Source organism: Trypanosoma brucei, chromosome 2 (assembly GCF_000210295.1).
Source record: "Trypanosoma brucei gambiense DAL972 chromosome 2, complete sequence".
NCBI lineage: Eukaryota > Euglenozoa > Kinetoplastea > Trypanosomatida > Trypanosomatidae > Trypanosoma > Trypanosoma brucei.
This window is the reverse complement of record NC_026735.1, coordinates 593,905-612,455: the sequence shown is the minus strand read 5'-3', so window position 1 is coordinate 612,455 and position 18,551 is coordinate 593,905. Positions and strand designations below refer to the sequence as shown.

At 49.1% G+C, this 18,551-nt stretch overlaps 9 protein-coding genes across 9 annotated transcripts; 8 read left to right on the top strand and 1 right to left on the bottom strand.

Moving 5' to 3' along the window:
• Positions 1 to 518: 518 nt before the first annotated feature.
• Positions 519 to 2,246, top strand: TbgDal_II2980 (hypothetical protein, conserved; the record flags this gene model as incomplete). Its single annotated transcript, XM_011773555.1, has 1 exon — positions 519 to 2,246. One exon carries the CDS (start codon positions 519 to 521, stop codon positions 2,244 to 2,246), a length of 1,728 nt encoding a protein of 575 aa, XP_011771857.1.
• Positions 2,247 to 3,028: 782 nt separating this feature from the next.
• TbgDal_II2970 (hypothetical protein, conserved) lies at positions 3,029 to 7,303 on the top strand (the record flags this gene model as incomplete). Its single annotated transcript, XM_011773554.1, has 1 exon — positions 3,029 to 7,303. One exon carries the CDS (start codon positions 3,029 to 3,031, stop codon positions 7,301 to 7,303), a length of 4,275 nt encoding a protein of 1,424 aa, XP_011771856.1.
• A 288-nt stretch (positions 7,304 to 7,591) lies between these two features.
• Positions 7,592 to 8,329, top strand: TbgDal_II2960 (esterase, putative; the record flags this gene model as incomplete). The annotated part of the gene is made up of 1 exon (XM_011773553.1): positions 7,592 to 8,329. One exon carries the CDS (start codon positions 7,592 to 7,594, stop codon positions 8,327 to 8,329), a length of 738 nt encoding a protein of 245 aa, XP_011771855.1.
• A 546-nt stretch (positions 8,330 to 8,875) lies between these two features.
• On the bottom strand, positions 8,876 to 9,247 carry TbgDal_II2950 (hypothetical protein, unlikely; the record flags this gene model as incomplete). Its single annotated transcript, XM_011773552.1, has 1 exon — positions 8,876 to 9,247. The coding sequence occupies one exon, from the start codon at positions 9,245 to 9,247 to the stop codon at positions 8,876 to 8,878; it is 372 nt and encodes a 123-aa protein (XP_011771854.1).
• A 1,091-nt stretch (positions 9,248 to 10,338) lies between these two features.
• On the top strand, positions 10,339 to 11,400 carry TbgDal_II2940 (hypothetical protein, conserved; the record flags this gene model as incomplete). The annotated part of the gene is made up of 1 exon (XM_011773551.1): positions 10,339 to 11,400. One exon carries the CDS (start codon positions 10,339 to 10,341, stop codon positions 11,398 to 11,400), a length of 1,062 nt encoding a protein of 353 aa, XP_011771853.1.
• A 1,537-nt stretch (positions 11,401 to 12,937) lies between these two features.
• TbgDal_II2920 (hypothetical protein, conserved) lies at positions 12,938 to 13,918 on the top strand (the record flags this gene model as incomplete). Its single annotated transcript, XM_011773550.1, has 1 exon — positions 12,938 to 13,918. One exon carries the CDS (start codon positions 12,938 to 12,940, stop codon positions 13,916 to 13,918), a length of 981 nt encoding a protein of 326 aa, XP_011771852.1.
• Positions 13,919 to 14,460: 542 nt separating this feature from the next.
• Positions 14,461 to 15,489, top strand: TbgDal_II2910 (ribosomal protein L11, putative; the record flags this gene model as incomplete). The annotated part of the gene is made up of 1 exon (XM_011773549.1): positions 14,461 to 15,489. One exon carries the CDS (start codon positions 14,461 to 14,463, stop codon positions 15,487 to 15,489), a length of 1,029 nt encoding a protein of 342 aa, XP_011771851.1.
• Positions 15,490 to 15,892: 403 nt separating this feature from the next.
• TbgDal_II2900 (dual specificity protein phosphatase, putative) lies at positions 15,893 to 16,801 on the top strand (the record flags this gene model as incomplete). Its single annotated transcript, XM_011773548.1, has 1 exon — positions 15,893 to 16,801. One exon carries the CDS (start codon positions 15,893 to 15,895, stop codon positions 16,799 to 16,801), a length of 909 nt encoding a protein of 302 aa, XP_011771850.1.
• A 522-nt stretch (positions 16,802 to 17,323) lies between these two features.
• TbgDal_II2890 (hypothetical protein, conserved) lies at positions 17,324 to 18,082 on the top strand (the record flags this gene model as incomplete). Its single annotated transcript, XM_011773547.1, has 1 exon — positions 17,324 to 18,082. One exon carries the CDS (start codon positions 17,324 to 17,326, stop codon positions 18,080 to 18,082), a length of 759 nt encoding a protein of 252 aa, XP_011771849.1.
• Between the last annotated feature and the right edge of the window lie 469 nt (positions 18,083 to 18,551).

Below are 18,551 nucleotides of genomic sequence, written 5' to 3'. Positions count from 1 at the left end.
GGGATAAAAGCTGGGAGCTAGTAGCGGGAACCAATAAGAGAGATAAGTGCAGAAATATATCGACGGCAGTGACGGTGACGCTGAGTGGGGACTGAATGGCAAAGGGGTACTGTTCATGTGATGTTTATGAACGTACCACCTCTTCCGCTTTTGTGTCTCCTTCTCTCGCCTCACCAGATCACTCACCGTATTCATCTTCTGCTTATGTTCGCTTCTTGTTGTTGCACCCTGTTGCTCAGTGCTCGGTCACGCCATCCTCTTTGTTTGCATGGCTTTCCGTGACTCATTTGTATAATTTTCTTTTCACTTTTATATATTTTAGCTATTCGTCTTCCCCTCGTAGGGATAGTACGAGGGCCGAAAACGTAATTTAGGGGAGAAGCAAAACTAAGGCAGAAGTAAGGAGGGAGGGGGCACATTGTCCCACTCAGGGAGGCGTGTAAGTGGGGGACAAACTGGACAGTTATCTCTTGTTTGTTTTCGTAGTTTGTGTTGCCTGCTCTGTACCACTGAACATCATGACGTGTTCGGTGGTTCCACCTGAGCTTCGCTGTTTTCGGCACATATTGCATATCTACGCCCGCAACCTACCGCTAAAAAACGCCGGAGATGAACCGGGGGCACATGGCGAAAGCAAAGAAGCCCAGGAGAATGATCGGCGATGCATATCATCTTATTTTGTTATTAGTTCTGCTCCGAAGACCACAAACCAAAGAGGTTTAGAGGCCGCTGTTGATGCGGGTGTCGCTGAGAGGGCTTCCACCGATGGGGGTCGCTGCATTTACATGAGTGAGGTTCAGTGTGATACTCAGCATCCGGTGTGGCAGCATATTCCGGAATCGGTGCGGATGCAATTCGCAAGTCTGACGAAGTTTATCTTTTCTCTGTACTCCTGCACAACACATCTGAAAGATCCACGACCGGCACCTGATACGGATTTGCTTCTGTACGAGATGTTGGTGGAGACGTCCCATGTACAGTTTGTAGCACCGAGCATGACAGCCGCGGATGAGTTACCGCAACTGCCCTGTCATGTGGACAATGGGTTGCATTCTTTTGTCTTGTTACTGCGGTGTAGCGATGGTGTTTTCTTTCCGCTACACCAAGGGATGTGTGCGGAGCGGGAGGACTCTGCGGAAGCACAAATATCACTGTTCAAAATGGCGGCGCCAACTGCATGGGGAGCTGGTGGCTCGGTGACCTCATCTCATAACGAGACCCGCAACGGCGCGCTGCTGCGACGTATTGACAGTTTGAAGAATATGTCGGTCGGAGACCTGAAGGCCTGTTCGACAGGCACTTTGGCGTGGGTCTATTTGAACGAATTCGGCTCAGCAAGGGCTAAATTGCAGAAGGCACTCATGGACAAGGCTGATAAGTACGGCTATTTGGGAGGAGAGGGTGCGGTGGTGGGGGCGCAGCATGCCGTGCTGAAGGCGCGCTTGGAGAGTGCCCGCGAGAGGCAGCGATATGAACTTCTGTCCTTGGAGAAGCTGCGTAGAGAATATGCGGATGAACGGAGGGCCGCACTGTCACTATACACGCAACTGGAAACGGTAGAGCAAAAGTTGGATCAGGAAAGGATGGAACAGGAACTGTCCATCAGCACGGTGCAGGAGCAGGAGCGAAAACATGCCTCCCTTCGCACACAGCTTGGGCGGGCGAGGTACTACAGGGTGGTGGAGTTGCGGGAGCTGTTCCCCATCCGCTGCGCTGGTAACTCTCTCCACACCACGGCGGCCGGCACTGGGTATAGTATATGCGGGTTCCGCTTGCCAACACTCAACCAGTCAGAGGGGGTGTCAACCGAGTTGCTGCAGGAATGGGGTCTCTCTCTTGGTTGCGCGGCGCATCTCGTGGTTGCGTTGTCCACTCTTTACGGTTGTACTCTCCCACATCCGCTCTTAGTGTGTGGTGGGCGCAGCTACGTACTGCGACGGCCTGTTCTGTCACCTGAGCTGGTGTGCTCTCCTGGAAGTGGGACGGGTAGTGACGTACGATTGCCGTTGCATTGCTGTCGGCTAGCCGACCGGTCGATTATGGATGCGGCTGTGCTCTTACTTCTCTTAGATGTGGCCTCAGTAGCAAGGGAGGCTGGACAGGATGTCATCGCTACCCGTGCCGAGGAAGCCGCTAGGACAGTGGACGGCATAAAATTGCTGGGTGATATTTTGCAGGGTTTGCTTTTCCGTCCCCCAAGTCCAACAGGTTCTGCAGTAGCGTCTCCAAATGATCAAGGAGTGTGACAGCGCGCACGATAACGGAGTAAAGTTGCTTTAAGGGGACTCGGCCCCCACTAGTGGAAACGAATGCCGTTTCTGGCCTATTCGAAGATGGTACACGTAACATCCCATCACAAAGTGGTTGCAACATGTTTGCTCGGTTTATCTTGTTTCTTTGCGCCCATTTCCCCCTTCTGTCCCTATGCACGGATTTTGCCGTAACCCTTTTCTTTTCTATAATGCTCAACACTAGTCTAGGGTCGCCGTGCCTTTCGTCGTCGTGAAGTTGATGGACTCTATGAATACAAGCGAGACAGCATCTTCCGCAGCCCGCACCGCCGCTGTAGGCGCGATGACAACGGATGGTGTTTCTCGTCAGCTTCCTTCAGAGACACGGGTGGAAGTTCTGCAGCGCACACTACAACTTCTTAGACAGGAGATACTGGTGCCGTACTTTGAGCCTGTAGAACGACTGCGCGTTACGAACAACAGGGCCGCTTACGTACATGATATTGTAGATGCGCTGCACCGGAGCGCGTTTGGACGGGGCACCGAGGTGTGATGTTTACCAGGCGTTCTCGCTGTTTGTAACAGTTTTGCTGCCCGTTTTGTGGCTCACTTGTTTGCACCTAAGCACATATTTCCACGGCTGTTGTTCGCTGGCGGAGAGCTCACTATCATTCCCGCCTCCGCCTCTTTTCTGTGGTGGTATCGTTCATTTCCTTTTTTTTGCTTTTTTGTTACCTTGTTGCAGCTGTTAATTTCTGTGCCGTGGGAGGAGGAGGAAGAGGAAGAGTGACTGATGGATGCTGAAGCCACCGTTTATCCGGCAGAGTGCTGTTGCGCACGCGCGTTGTGTTGTGCCGGTAGAGTATGGCATCGCCTTTAACCCTGAGGGTAGCAAACCCTCCCTGAAGTCGCACTTGTTCAGCGAGTTGTTTCACGTGACGAAGGGTCGGTCGGACGCAGCACTGTCGGTTTCTTTCTTTTTGTACAACTCCCTGCCGCTGCGTTCGCTTATACGCGAGGGAATATTGTGTGACATTATAGTCGCGACAGGGCTGGGCGCAAGCGCTGTGGCGGGTCTTTTAGACACTCCTCCCCCATTTCCTTTGGTTCCGGGTGGTGAGGAAAATACTCGTCATAAAGCCACCGCTACTTCAGAGGAGGGGGGATCCTGGCGGCTTCTCTGTGGCGTGCAAAGGGAGTATGCTCTGTTCGTGAGGGACATGGTTGGTAGATGCCGGTTAGGCCGCGGTTGGCATGCGGAACGGAGTGAAAAGAAGTATGAGTTCTTCTGGACAGTGCAAGAAACGTGGGATTGTGCAACGACAATTTTTACATACTGGTTGCGGCAAGATAATATTTTGAGTGTGCACCTTCTTTTGCCACTTGCCTGTGCTGCAGCGGCTGAGGACACCACTGGAGGTCCTTTGCGGAAGAACATGCAGCTGTTGGTGAAACGTGGTGCACACGGAGGGGTGCTGTGGTTGTTGTGGCGGTGCGCGGTGAGCCCTGACGTTGAAAATACCGAGTTGCTTGAGTCCGCAACGGTGGAAGTGTGCCGGGCCCCAACTGGTTATCTTTTCCAATTCTCGAATGACGGCTCAGAGCTGGATGCATTGGATGGGTGCCTGTTTGGTGAGAACGAGAGAGAAGAGAGACTGCTTTTATCGTTACAAAATATTTTACAAATTTCCTGTATTCCTTCGGAGGCAGAGCGCTTTTCCCCTTTTTGGCGCTTGCTTCTTTTTGAGATGGTGCGTTACGCGCACTTTGTGCTTGCCCGTACGGACGTGGGAACTCGCACGAAGGTCGGCGCGTTGCAGTCGCTTCGCCGTACCATTTGTTCATTCCGTCGCCACGGCCGCGTACTACCAATTTTACTTCTTCACAGTGCCCTGGTATCTGCTTCTCACGCTTCCGTGCGGGGGGATGACGTCGCTGGCCTGGAATCTCCGCTTGTCTCTGCCGCAGCAGGGCGATTTGGGCCCTTGGTGTACAGAGAAGTGTTGTTGCTTGACGCCTACACTCTCATGACAGTTGGACACGTTGGTGAGACCGCCCCAGACGTTAACGCGTATGCGAAAGAGAAAACATCCTCTCTCCTGTCGCGTTGTGTTGCCCACCTTAACGCCCTGGAGCGGAGCGTGCCCGCCGTCGGCTGTGACCGTGATGCCATCGGTCTCCACCGCGGGGCGCGGGCAGTGGTTGATCGGCGCCTGAGGGAGGCTATTCGCATTTCCTTCAAGTTATTTCTACGCTGTGGCGCCTACGAAATCATTGAGAGGCATCTACACGACTGTCCATCACTGGGTGGTTCGTGGGAGGGCGGCAAGGCACTCGTGTTGTTGGGGAGGTATTCTGAGGCTGTGGAGGTTTTCACACATTTTTTACTGGGTGCGAGGCGGCACTTTGCTGCCGGCCTCCCTCACTACATCCGTGATTTGATGTTGGAAGCTGTGGAGGGGGCATCTAGGCGGTACTGCAGTGAATCAGGATTTGAGGAGGCTTTGGTGGGTATGTTCCGCTTGTACGACCTGACGCGAGCATGGAAATTTCCTATACCTCCGGCAGTCGCCTTTTCTGCAGTTGCCCATGGGTGTGCTGGTGCGAACGACAGTCATTTGGGATATGCTACGCCTTATGAATGCCTGCAGCTGCTTCACGCATTGCTGCACCGCCACACATCAGTGGAAACTTACCGAAGGGATGGACTCCTTTCGAAGGTTGTAGAATTGTACGTGCGTCTTCTTGGTGAATGCCGTTCCGGGGAAGCTACATCCGACCACTTCTGCCTCTTGTCTCTGTTGGATCGCGCGCACCCTGGGTTGGGTGCGCGTCGTATGGCCCTTCAGCACTTCCTTAGTTTGGGTTTCGTTGAAGGAATAAGCGTTGTACTCCTCGACGTGGTGGGCGCGCCTCGATGTCCCGTTACTCACCTAAGCCCACTGCACGAAATGCCACTCGCGTCATTGGAGTCGTTGAACCACCATGTCACGACCACAGAAATGGGTGAGCACACGGACAAGGTGCTGAAAGCTGTGCAGAGTGCTTTAGAATTTCGACGGTACGTTGGGCGGCAGCGACAGCCGTGGAGGTGCCGGTCATGCACTCGATGGAACAGGAGGGGTGCCAGCACGTGTCAATACTGTGGTACGCTGGAGCTAGCAGTCATTCAATGCCGCGGCTGTGGGGGATTTTCTCCCAGTAACTCCCCTATTTGTCTTGTATGTGGAGCGGAAACATTGGAACGGGGAGCGGGTGTTGGATGTGACGCGCTTCCTCTTGATGGTTGCACCATCTTTCCACTACGACGCTGGCGCTGTGGTCGATGCAGCCACACAAACGAACCGCAACATTTATTCTACTGCGCACGGTGTGCATCCCCTCAGCCAACGATGGAAGAGGCCATGGCGCGAACTGCATTCGACTGCAGGGTTTGCGGACGGCACAATCCTCTTGGGATGCTCCGTCCTTGGTGTTCCCTTTGCGGGACATTGTGTACAGCTGCCGCTTCGGGTCCTCCAAAGACATTGTGGCGTTGTGTGGAGTGCCATACGGCTTGCCCATGGCTACTTACTCATTGTCACGGCTGTGGCGCCACCAAATCTGCGTCATTTACTCGCCTTGACACACCGTGGGCCACCCGACAATGCACTCGCTGTGGAGCAACATGCCCTGCGTGGAGTGTTGTCTGTCGTAGCTGCGAGGATGTGCTCGAGCCTACAGAGAGGGATCCAGGCCGACGTGACATTGATTTTACTGAGGGTGGGGTGGAGCCGGCATACACTTCGTGTCCACATTGCGGTAGCCTCTACGGTGGTAAGGAGGCTGTGGCTTGTCCAACGTGCCATGCTCCTCGCCCACATACCGCTTGCACGCTTTGGGTTTGCCTGAAAAACAACTGTTTAGGCGTCAATTTGCGAAAAGGTAGTGGTGAGGGACTGTTAGCGTGCCTGCACTGTGGTGCTGCTCACGATGCCGTTGCTGTCGCTACTTATTATACAAATCCTCTTCGGTACCGAGAAATACGTTCGTGCACTGACATGCATCCCAGCGCTGCTGAACAGAAGGTTGGCGGGGCTGCGGTTGGGAGTGACCTACATCACACAGTCAAGGAAGTTGAAGACATTAGCGGCAGCGGGAACCACCCTGCGGGAGACGGCGACGGTGTCTCACCGGGTGGTGCTGAGGTTTGCTTACCCACTGCACTACTTTTTCCGCTGCCCTTAGGGCCATCCCCTTGCGCTTCATGTGGGGCGTTTTTACATTTGGAAAATCTAGCCGGTGTCTGTCCTGCATGTAACCACTGCAACCAACGACGGTCTTTGCCTTCCAGTGTGTGGCCGGCGGAGCAAGAGATAGTTCACCGTTTGAGGCTTAAGATAGTTCTCAACGCGGTCCGTCGTGCGGCGCATGGTGAGCTCTCCCCTTCGACCGCTTTGAAGTTACTTCGTTCCGCAGTCGCTGCACTACAGCGCGCAGAGGAGGCAGCGTTGCCCTGGCGTGGATGTGACCTTTCTCGAGGTTTGAGGTGCGGCATACGCCCACGGGTGCCAGTGTTGGAGGATGGCACAGTGCACAGTGCCGTAAGGAGCGTGGCGGAGATTATTCAGTTGGCTTGCTTGTTGGCGTTGGAAGGAAAGCCCAATAACGTTGTTGACGGCGTGCCGGTGGTTTCGTGGGCACACAAGAGGCCCTGGGTAGCTATTGCGCTGGATTTGGTCGATCTTATGAATCTCACGACCGACTATGACGAACTAGGTTTTGAGGTACTCTCACAATTGTGCGAGCTCGTGCGACCTATGCAAAAGGCTCACATTTATCGTGAGACGCGTTGGGCGTACCTTCGATACATGAAATTGCCGCGTCAGTGGATTGTGAACGATGTTGTTTGCCCTGCTTGTCTACATCGGAAAGCGGTGCCCCGTGAGTCCCGAGTGGTGACAGAGGTGGTTGGGACGAATATGAATGATATCTGTAAGTGTAAAAGGCACACCACAGCCAATTCCGCCGCTAACAGTGGTGGGTCTAAATGCACAACCGCAGCAGGAGGTTTGTTGCCGCTGCATGAATGAATGGAGGTGTCTGTGTGTGTGTGTGTGTGTGTGTGTGTGTGTGTGTGTGCGGCAAGTGGGGGAGAGCATTTGGGGTTAATAACAACATTGTTGTGGCGGTTGTATTGTATGTTAGATAGTGCCGAGTATTTGTCGTGCATGTCCCTTCTTCCCTCCTTTCATTTTTGCTGCGCGATTGCGTTACGCGATACACCAGTATTAATAATAGTATCAAAGAAGAAACATTAGCAACAGACATCACTTATATTCAACAGTTTTGTACCTCTTTTCCCCTCCGACGTATTTTCTATGTCTCACATTCTTTTGTTGGGTGATTCTCTCACGGAGTGGGGCTTTGAGTGCGGGTGGGCGTCACGACTGAGCAACGTATACGTCCGCCGCGCAGACGTCATAAACCGTGGGTTGTGTGGTTACAACACTCGTTGGATTCTGAGCATACTGAAGAATGATGAGTCACGGCACCATTTACTTCCCGCTTACGCCCCACGTCCGCTGTTTATAACATTGTTGTTGGGTTCCAATGACTGTGCCACCGGTGGTCAGGCCGTACCGTTGCATGAATTCAAGAGTAACTTGAGGGCGATCATCGACTTGGTACGTAAACACGCTTCTCCTGTCGGCGGTATTTTTCTCATGACGCCACCACCTATAAATGTCGAAAAGTGGCATAAACGCCTGCAGCGGGAGTTTGGGGCAGACCCCAGCACCTGTGGCCGATCACTTGAAAGGGTCCTCAGTTATCGCGATGCGGTTTTGCAGGTCGGATGCGTGGAGAAAAAAGCGCACAATGACGTTCATGTCGTTGACCTGTACGAACGTTTTCTTGGAAAAGACGCTGAGTCGCCAAATGTAGCCAAAGGGCCGTGGTGCGATTACCTTTCTGATGGTCTTCACTTTAGTGAGACTGGAGGCGCTTTGGTGTTCGATGCCCTAATGAGCGCGATTGAGAGTTCACCCCACTCAGCTCAAATCATTCCAGGAAATGTGGCGACTCAACTTCCAGACTTCATGACGTTGATGAAATGAGAGTGGTGAAATATATATATATATATATATATACGTGTGTGTGTGTGTGTGTGTGTTTGTGTATGTTTTAGGAGTTTCCTTCTTATTCCACAAACTTCGATACACGTAAAGAAGGAGAAATGGGTTGGGTTAGCGAGTGGCGCTTCTTGCCTTCATAGGACTCTCCGTCAGACGGAATGGTGTGGAGTAGCGTGGGAAATAGTTTACCCATTTTCTTTTTTAGCTCTGTGCTCAAGTAGGTAGGTATGTGTGTGTGTGTGTAAAAACGAAAGTACCTTGATTCCCTCAACTTTACATTCGCTAACTTGTTCACGTTCTCAGTTTTTTTTTTTCATCCTAACTCCAACCATCCTCTGCTCTTGATGCTGACTCGGGGTGGAGAGACTGTTTTTAGGTGGTTTGCCTGGTAAAGTGAGTGCTGCACATTGCTTGAGCCCTCCCGTGTATTTTGACATGCGCATTGGAGGAAATGTCTAACCCCCGTCTCGTGCCAGCAGCACAACGCTGTTTCACTCCCCTCCTCTGCTTCGTACAGAGCACATGACATTATAAAAAGGCATCGCCTCCCCCCCCTCCTCCAAAGTTCCCCTTTATGTTGTGCAAACGCGAAGAACACAAGGCGCGGGGATAGCTGCAAAAAGAAAAAAAAAGAAGTCTCAAAACTAGTAAAGGAGAGAAGTAAACGAGAAGGACGGTAAATGGCGAGGGTGGCCTCTGAAACCGTCTACTCGCTGTTGCTGTTATCAACGCGTGGCAGCGGCAGTGGCAGCAGTCAGCTTCATAATGCTGAATCACAACAATGTGAGAGAGTGTGTAACATAAAGGAAATATCTTGTTTTTTATTTCAAATGGAATGGAGGGCAACTCATGTCCGTTACACAACATCAATATCTTAAAACTTTCCCCCTTTCCTTTCATCTTTTTTTTTTTTGACAAATGAAGAGTGATTGCTCATATATAATTACTCAATTTATCCTTTGAGGAGTCATAGCCGTACGTATGGGCACGACCGAGATAAAATGCGTAACGTCTTTAGAAGGTTTAATGCTCTTCAGCAGAAGGTTTCCGAAGGATGTAACTGCGTTTGCACGTAACGTGGACAAAAGATAAGTTGATCTTCTCCAACGGCGCTGCCTTCGCCACGGGCACTTCCAACGTGTGGTGGTTGTACGACTTTTTCATAACGGTCCACATCTGACCCACGTTACTTCCAAGACGATGAGGTTATACAGCGTAGCGTAGTGCAATAAAGCGACATAGTAAGCAATGAATAATGGGGCGCGCACAATGATTTAGTGTACAGATGACGACTACAACAGTTTTGCACGTGATGAAGGATTCGTGCAAAAACTTCACTACTGTCGTAAAGGCTTGCCACTAGTTTTCTTTTCTTTCTTCCTTAAGGTTCTTTTGATGAGTATATACTTTACAGGAGTCTCTCAGCAAGCACGAAACAACGGACAATGTTTCGCAATTACGTGACAAATGTCGCTGACTGTCCAGCTGTGCTCCAGTACATAAACCATGCATGTAGCTGATATGTTATGCTGTATCTGCATATGTTTGTTCGTGTTTGCGAAGTGACGGTCGGTGTTGGTTCCGCCCCTCAACCAACGTGGATAATGAATAGGCGAGGATTTGGTTTTCATCACTCTCGAATGCTCCGGGTGACCTCGCACAGTAGGGTTGTACCAAACAAGAGTTGAATAATGTATATTCTTTCTGCTTTAGTTTCTCCATTATTGTATCAAATACGACGTGTACCTGTGCCTCACTAACCAATTTGTTGGGATATGTGATATGGCTGCTCTCTTCCATTATTATTTGTGTTATCCTTTTTCATGTTTCTTGTTTATTATCCTCGAGTGTATGTGTGATTATTTGATATTTTATGTAACTCCTTTTTCTATTGTCACTGTTGCATTTCCCCTTTACTCACACGCTCTTCCCTCTTTCCCGCATATGTGTGTATTTGATAAAGTCATAAGGAAACAACACTGACAATGAGCATGGACACCCGTATGGTGAATTTTGGTTTTACGCGTGCTGCTCTCCTGTGCGGTATTTTATTATTGCTAACTGCCGTGTGTCCGCTGCATGTGACTGCTGCTGCTGATGATGATGGACGCGTGATTGTTAATGTGAAGGAGTATTTCTCTATGGACAATTTTGCATTTAGTCGTCACGAACGGTACATTGTTGGTTACGATAATGCTGAAGCATATTGTGTCGACAATGGTGCTGTGCTTCCTGCCGATCAAACGGAGGCGGCACACAAAAGTTTGCAAGATGCAATAAAGCGTGTAATTACGGGTTCGGTTGCTTTCAGCTACCTTGGTGGAGATGCTGTGTACAGTAGTGGCGGAGTAATTGAAGCTGATAAGCGTTGTAAGCCTGGAGACGCGGCATCTTCACGTCATTGTGTGTATCGTTGGAATAAGGGATTGTTTGCAAAGGCTTTGCCTGATGGTCACGGGGTGGCGTTCTGGCGTGGTTCATATGTCAAATACGCTTTTGCGGCCCCAATGAATGGTTACCCATCCTTTTGGGGTAGTGAATATCCCAAGCGTGGTCAGTTGTATACCCTTTCATGGTATCATGAAGATGATGATGTGACTACCTGGTACGATGGCAGGGAGGCTTCTGGGACTATCCGATGGACGAGTCAGAACTTTGAAACAAAGTCTCAAGACTACGTTGTTGTTTGCGAGGTCCATGATTCTATCAGCACGACGACCACAACTACCACTACAACTACAGCTGCACCTGCCTCAGGCGAAGTACCGGAACCAACTGTGACAAAGGATGAAGAAGTTACTGTAACAACTGCGTCATTGGAAGAGAGAAGTAATTGGCACATTATTCTCATAGCTCTAATTTCTGTTGTTGCCCTCATTGTGTTGCTACTTTTCCTTTTACGTTGGTTCTGTGATTATAATGTTAAAAAGGAGATCATTCCCATGACGCTGCGTGAAGTTGTTGGAGAGCCGTTGTTTGTCCTGGAGTCAACACCTTTCGTTCCCCCAGAGGGTTTTGATGCTCCTCCCTTAGCCCTGCAATATTATGACTAAATGAGAACCAGTGAATAATATTAGCGTCACATCGTATATCACATGGGTGGTGGTTGAGTGATGTTTAGGATCAAGTGGAGTAATGAATACTGTATCGCTTTCATCCTACGTTACGGACCGTCACAATTTCTAGCTTCGTGTATTGTTTCACTTCCTATTATTACTTTCAGTAGTGCTCAATACTTTCTTTTCTTATATAATTATTACTTTTATGTTCCTAATATTAACGGTCTCCTTGTACCATGTTGGCTCTGCGAGGGACTTCCGATGTGTGGCATCGCTTTCCTCCGACCACATCATTGTTCTTTTAGTGTGTGACCCATTGAACCATCTTTACTGTTTGATGTCCCATTGTTTCGTTGTTGTTAGTGTTGATTATTTATTTCGTGTGTGGGTGTCATGTTTAGTTCGCGTTATTTCATGTTTTACTTCCATGTATATGTGGGAGGCTTGTAGGTCCTCCCTGTTACGTGTGATGTATTGCTATACGTGTAACTTGCAGCACTTAATTATTTTAACAATCTATATGAGGTTGTATTAAATGAGAGTTCCATAGTGTTCGTTCCCTGCGTTATAGTTGGTCCATTATGATAATAAATGTTTTGAGTACCTGTGCCTCACTAACCAATTTGTTGGGATATGTGATATGGCTGCTCTCTTCCATTATTATTTGTGTTATCCTTTTCATATTTCTTGTTTATTATCCTCGAGTGTATGTGTGATTATTTGATATCTTGTGTAACTCCTTTTTCTATTGTCACTGTTGCATTTCCCCTTTACTCACACGCTCTTCCCTCTTTCCCGCATATGTGTGTATTTGATAAAGTCATAAGGAAACAACACTGACAATGAGCATGGACACCCGTATGGTGAGTTTTGGTTTTACGCGTGCTGCTCTCCTGTGCGGTATTTTATTATTGCTAACTGCCGTGTGTCCGCTGCATGTGACTGCTGCTGATGATGATGATGGACGTGTGATTGTTAATGTGAAGGGGTATTTCTCCATGCCTAATACTGTTTGTATATATATGTTGTAATGTTGAATTGCGTGGCTGCATAAATGTTTGTCACTCTTTCATTGTACTATGATACGTTTGAATGGTATGTATGATCATTTTTTTGCTCTGTATTTTACTTTATTGGTATGACCATGAGGATGACACCGTAGTGGGGAGTGCTTTCAGCTCGTTATTTGGCATGGTTATATGATTTGTTGGTGCCGTGGGCAACCACATAATCTGTGTTTTTGAATTGTTTGACAACCCAACGAAGTTTGCGCTATATTTTTTCTATCCTTTCATTGTTTTTTGTTTCGCTTAATTGTTGCGTAGCGGACATGTTATATGTTTATATTTATTCGAGCGTATTAGAGGTTGGTGTTTTGCTATTTTATTATTGGTGTAATATCTTCTTTTTCATACTTGTTGTATCTGTGACTGTCATTACTTCCCGGGAATGTGTTTATGTTTTTCTTCTCTATTTCGTATCTGTCCTTTCTTACGGGTGAGTAATTAGTGTTTCGTATCTTTCGTCCACGATGAAGGGTGGTGGGGGCATTGTTTGTTTTTCACAGGAGTGCCTGTACTTTCCTTCTCCTCTGACGGATGCCAGTATTGAGAATATTATCGAGTTAAGTAGTCTACTTGTACGTACTGAGGACCCTTGTGAGAATGTTGTGGCGTTCAAAGTTCTCAGTGCTGTACGCAATCGCTATGGTGTTCAACCATCTGTTGGACTGATATTTGCTGGTGAATGTGTGAGGGTGAAGTTTATGCTTGACATCCGTAGGCTCCGTCGTCTCGCAGCGAGGCGTGGTGGCATGGAGGAAGGAGCTGTGGAGTTGCCAGACGCTGGCACAAGGGATGAGGTGTTCGTGGATATATGTGTGGTGCCGAGGGAAGTTATGGCACCGTATGAGTCTGTGAGTGGTTTCTTTGGAGGTGACTGTAGAAGCAAGGGCCCTAGCGGTCCGGACGTCGCTGCTGCATTTTGGAAGCAACGTGGACGTGTGCAGGCGAGGGAGCGGAATGCTGTTCGGTGTGCACTTCGCTGTATTTATGGGGAGTTGGGTGTTCCGGATAGCCTTGTGATGAAGCGAAGTCATGGAAAGGTGGAAGGACTTGTGGAAGGCTGTGAGACTGCGGCTGTGGAGAAAGCTCCGGCAGCACAGCCACAGTTAGGTTCAGCTGTAAGGAATGCTGGAGGAGAGGTGTCTCCACCTTCGACAGCGTTGAGGAGCCGTCATTCCCCAAAGGGTGCTGGGGATCAGACTGCTGCTTCGGCTTCTCCATTGGTTTATTCTCCTGTTAACTGTGCTTCAGGTACTGTTCCTAGCGGTCGGTGCAGTAATGGGTATGAAGCAGCTGTCGGCGAGGCAAGCAGAATGACGAATGTTATTGCACCTGATTCTGGGAGGGAGATGTACTCACTATTGAGTGTGTTCCTTCTGTACAAGGTGCCGTTTCCTGTTTGTTGTGTCCTGTTATTCTTGTCGTTTTTGTGTGGTATAATTGAGTAGGATGCTATTATAGCTTGTTGGGATGTGCACTCTCCCCTTGGCCATGCACTGAGTAATGCATTGCTTAGGATGTGATCGATGCGGGTGCTGAACATTTGATTCATTTATGGAGTGAGTGTGTGCGTTAATGTGGCGCGACGCGGTTGCGGTAGGAACTGTCGTATGCCGCGTGTTGGAATGTGAATCATCGTGAGGGTTTTTTTCTCCTTGTTTGTCTGTACGTCTCTCTCTCTCTCTTTCTGTGTGCGTGTGTGTGTGTGGTCTCAGTATTATTCCTTCCCTTCCCTTCACATTTTGTTGTATTTGTGTTTCTGAAGCTTCTCTTCACTATACGGTAATTGTGCTGTTTCACCATTTCCTTTGCTTGCTGCACGGGCTCTACTTACTGCCTACATGCATACACATGTTTCCTGTATACCGTCTCGCCCATTTCTTTGGATGCTTGCTGTTACTATCTCTTCCCTCTTCTCTTCTGGTACGCAACTGTATATAAGGACTTACAACTAGTAATTGTGTGTAAGCCATTTAGTGACAGTTGACTGATGCTCCGCGCGTGTGGCGTCCTTCAACTAAGGGCACGGCCCAAGACGGTGTGTGTAGAACCTGGTTCAAACCGACTGCCTGAAGCTTTGGTGGTTGAGAAGGCGAGGGATATATTTGGGCGACCTGAATTTCCTGGGAAGCGTGTATTGCACAACTGGCGTTTCTTTATTAAGGCTGGGAAGGCGGCGACGGGTCCTCCCGTGGGACAAGAGTTTTCGAAACTTGGGCTGAAGGCGATGGATTTTGCGAAGGTGTTCAATGACCGGACGAAGCCACACTTCAAGGAAGATGTCGAGCTGATTGTTCGCATCCAAGTGTACTTTGACAAATCGTATCTTTTTACAATTGAACCGCCACCTACTGCGTGGTTCATTCTGCGTGCACTTCGGAAGAAGCGGCGGGAGACGGGACCTGTGCCGCTGCGAGGGCACTACTGTGCTCTGATGACATTGGAGATGGCATACGAAATAGCGAAAATGAAACCGTTGTGTTGGGGACGTCCAGAGTACCCGTTACTGGAGACCCGTGTACGACGCGTTGTTGGGCAAGCCAGGCGGATGGGTGTTTGTTTCATTGGCGTAGATACACCTTACAGTTCCCCCGTGAAAGATATGACTGAGCAGCAGTACACGGAGGAATGCGAAAGGTACAGGCGTATACACATGGAACAATATACTACGTTGAGGCAGCGTGAACTTGAAGAGGCACCACTGATTGAGCGGTTGCACCGGCCCAATATGTCACCACTGACGGATGAACAGATTGAGGAGGGTTTGCGTGACCCCTGTTTACTGGATACCCTGTGGAGAGCGAGCCACCCACTGAGCCCTTATCATCGTGATTTGAGGGAGCGGGAACTTGCTCGACGTTACTTGAATGCACGAGGTTGGGTGAAGGACATGACGCCAGAGGAGATGCGTATTGTTTTTATGAATTACCGACTCCCTGAAGGTGAGAAGCGGAAGCAGATGGACGAGCCTGCAATGAGTGGGGAGGTGTACTGGACGCGTGATGGGGCGCAGCTGTGACCGGTGTTGTGGATATACAGTAATTGTTTTTCCTGTTGTTTTGTTTTGCAGCTATATCGTAATGTTGCGGGTTCCGTAGTGTGCTGTGTCCTGTCGTGGTGATGTATTTGGTAACGCTCTGTCGATTACATCACTGTTGATAGTGTGAGCCTTGGCGCAGCGTGTGCCACGTTTGCCAGTATGAGCATTGCGCTGCAACTGGTTGGCGTGGCATACAGTTACCTTATCGATTGTCTTGGTAGTTTTGTGTTTTTGATGTGCTTTGTTATTCGTTTACGGGTTGGTGTGTGCACCGCAAGCTCGTTGTCAACCTTACTTTTGTGCTGTATTTGAATCTTTTATTTAGGTTTTTTTTTAGGCATATCCCTTTTGTAGTTAAGGCTGTTTTTTTATCAGTTTAAGTATGGTGAGACGGGGTGCATCTGCAATGAACCGCCAGCGACCGGGGGTGTCCGGAACGTCTCCTGAGCTTGGAAAGGGATTCGGGGTTTCGATGGTTGATGTTGAAAAGGTTTTTGCGGTTATACGCTTTATTTCGCAACACAGTTCTTCAGAAGCCGTGCCATCTGTTAGTTGCAATATTAGTGTGGGTGAAGAACGTTCAATGGCTGCGAAAAAGGGCGCATTGGATTCCTCTAATGCTCTTTTATCATCCACTGTCGACCAGGCATTAGAGCGATATCGTATGGCTGTCACTAACGTACCTGTGCAGTTGGATTTAGTAGAAAGCACGCGTTCAGATCTTCGGAATGTTATGCTAGAGGCCTATGCGGATAGGGCTGCTGAAGTGAATGCGCTATGGGAGTGTGGTACAAAAATTCCGCTCTCCCCTGGTGCTGAACAACCGCTCTTCCTGCAGGGCAACATGTACCAAGTGCAGAGCATGCATGAGGTTGTGCCAGGTTTATTTATTGGTTCCTATCACCCAGCGTCAAACAAAATTCTTCTGCAGCAGCGAGGAGTGACGCATATACTTTGTTGTATTGATGTACTTCCACGATTCCCCAATGATTTCAAATACATGACGGTCCCTGCGCAGGATGCACCTAATTACAACATTTCAATTTTTTTCGAGAAGACGTATAACTTTATTGAGTCAGCGATTGTGGGGCAATGCTCCTCTGTGCTTGTACACTGCGGGGCCGGTATATCCCGTGCTCCAACAATTGCTGCCGCATATCTTATTAGAAAGTTGCGTATGCCAGCGGACAGTGTAATCGCACTTATCCAGCGTAAACGGCCTGTTGCCTCCCCAAATGCGGGATTCCGGCAGCAGTTGAAGAAATACCAGCGTGATTTGGGTGTTGCGTGACCAATTTGTTGCGCAGATTTTTTTAAAAAAAAGATTTAAAATACAACTTACGCCCCACAGCAGGGCTTTATGTGGCTCTCATTCACTACTCATTTTTTCTCCCTTGTTTACGAAACTTCGGTGTTAGTTTCCCTTCGCTGTTGGTGTTATCGGGAGGGAACTTTCTTTTTTATTTATGACTTAGGCCTCTACTGCTAAGTTCATATCCCTGACGGACTGATGGGCGCTATTGCTGTGTGCATTATTTTTTTTTTCCTATCCTTTGCATTATTCCTGCTGTCATTATTTTGTGCCCGCTTGTGCAAACTGGTTTGGGGTGAATTTGCAACGCCTCACGTACTCACTGTAGGGGAGTGACATAACCGCCGCTACAGCAGGTAAGGAAATATTGTGAAAAGTGAGGAGGGTCTTGAAAGAAAGAAAGCAATCCTTCGTGATCAAGGACGAGAAGGAACAAGAAGGAGTCTCGTTGTGAAGCATTAGACCGCAGTTACAACTGAAATCTCGGTTTCGGCGAAGGCTATGCTCGGCTCAGGAAAAAGCAGCGGTGTGGTCAATGAGGCCTCAAACCTCAAGGCGAACCAGAACCTGACAAGCGCCATTGAGGAAATGAACACGAAAGAGTACATCCGTAACCGTGACCTCAATGACGTGGTACCAACACACCGTCGTCAGGTGGAGGCCATGATGAATAAAGGTAATAACAACAATGGCAAGGTCGGACTCCCCGCGTACGATCCAGCGACAGAAAAGGAAAAAGAACGAAAGGAACGCGGTCAGACGCACATAGAAGACAGAAATGACAGCGACGATGATGGGGAGTTGGAGGAGCTCCGCAAGCGACGCATGGCCCAAATGCAGCAACATCACGCAAAGGTGGCAGAGTGGCGGCAGAAGCAACATGGACAATACCGTGAGATATCGCAAGATGAGTTCTTTAGCATTGTTGTGCGAGAGAAGGGCGGGAGTGATGACGTCTGCGTGCACTTCTATCACAAGGACTTTGAAACATGCCGTGTAATGGACAGCCGCCTGCTTGAACTTTCGCGGATGATGTTAAGCGTGAAGTTTGTGAAGATCGACGCAGAGAAATCACCCTTTCTTGTTGAGCGGTTGCATATTAAAACGTTGCCTTGCTGCGTGCTATTTCATAACGACGTTGCAGTCGACCGTATTTACGGTTTTGAGGGCTGCATAGGCGAAGATGGCCTGCTGGACAAGGAACTCCTCGGTGAGCGCATCCTACGTGCAGTTAACTGTAAGCAGGAGGAATGCGAATAACCGTGTGCACCCAGTGGTAGTGATGAGGGCATTGTCCGGCAGGGAAATGCATGGACAAAAAGTAGGGTAGAGGAATTCATGGAGCGCTTCCATACCGTAACCACTGGGGAGGGAAATGCCGACGGTAGTGACATAAAGGAAAATGAAGTGAGGTAATCGAAGGGGCGGTCAAGCCGTCCACAGAAAACGTGAAACTCTGCCACGGTTACCGGTGTGGAAGTCGCCTGTTTTCTATTTACGTCTTTACTGTTTATTTGCATACCGCTTCTTCCCATCCATTCTCCCACTACACTGCTAAGGGGACGTTGCAGTTGGTGTTGTGTACTCCTTCCAATATCCTGATGATTGTTTGCGTCCTGCCCTCTTGCCGTCGTGAGATCGGTACCTCTGTGCACTTTCACATGTGTGGGAAGCGTTTTTCTTTTTTAGAGCTGGTGTCATGCGTACGCTCCTAAGCGACTATGTGTGT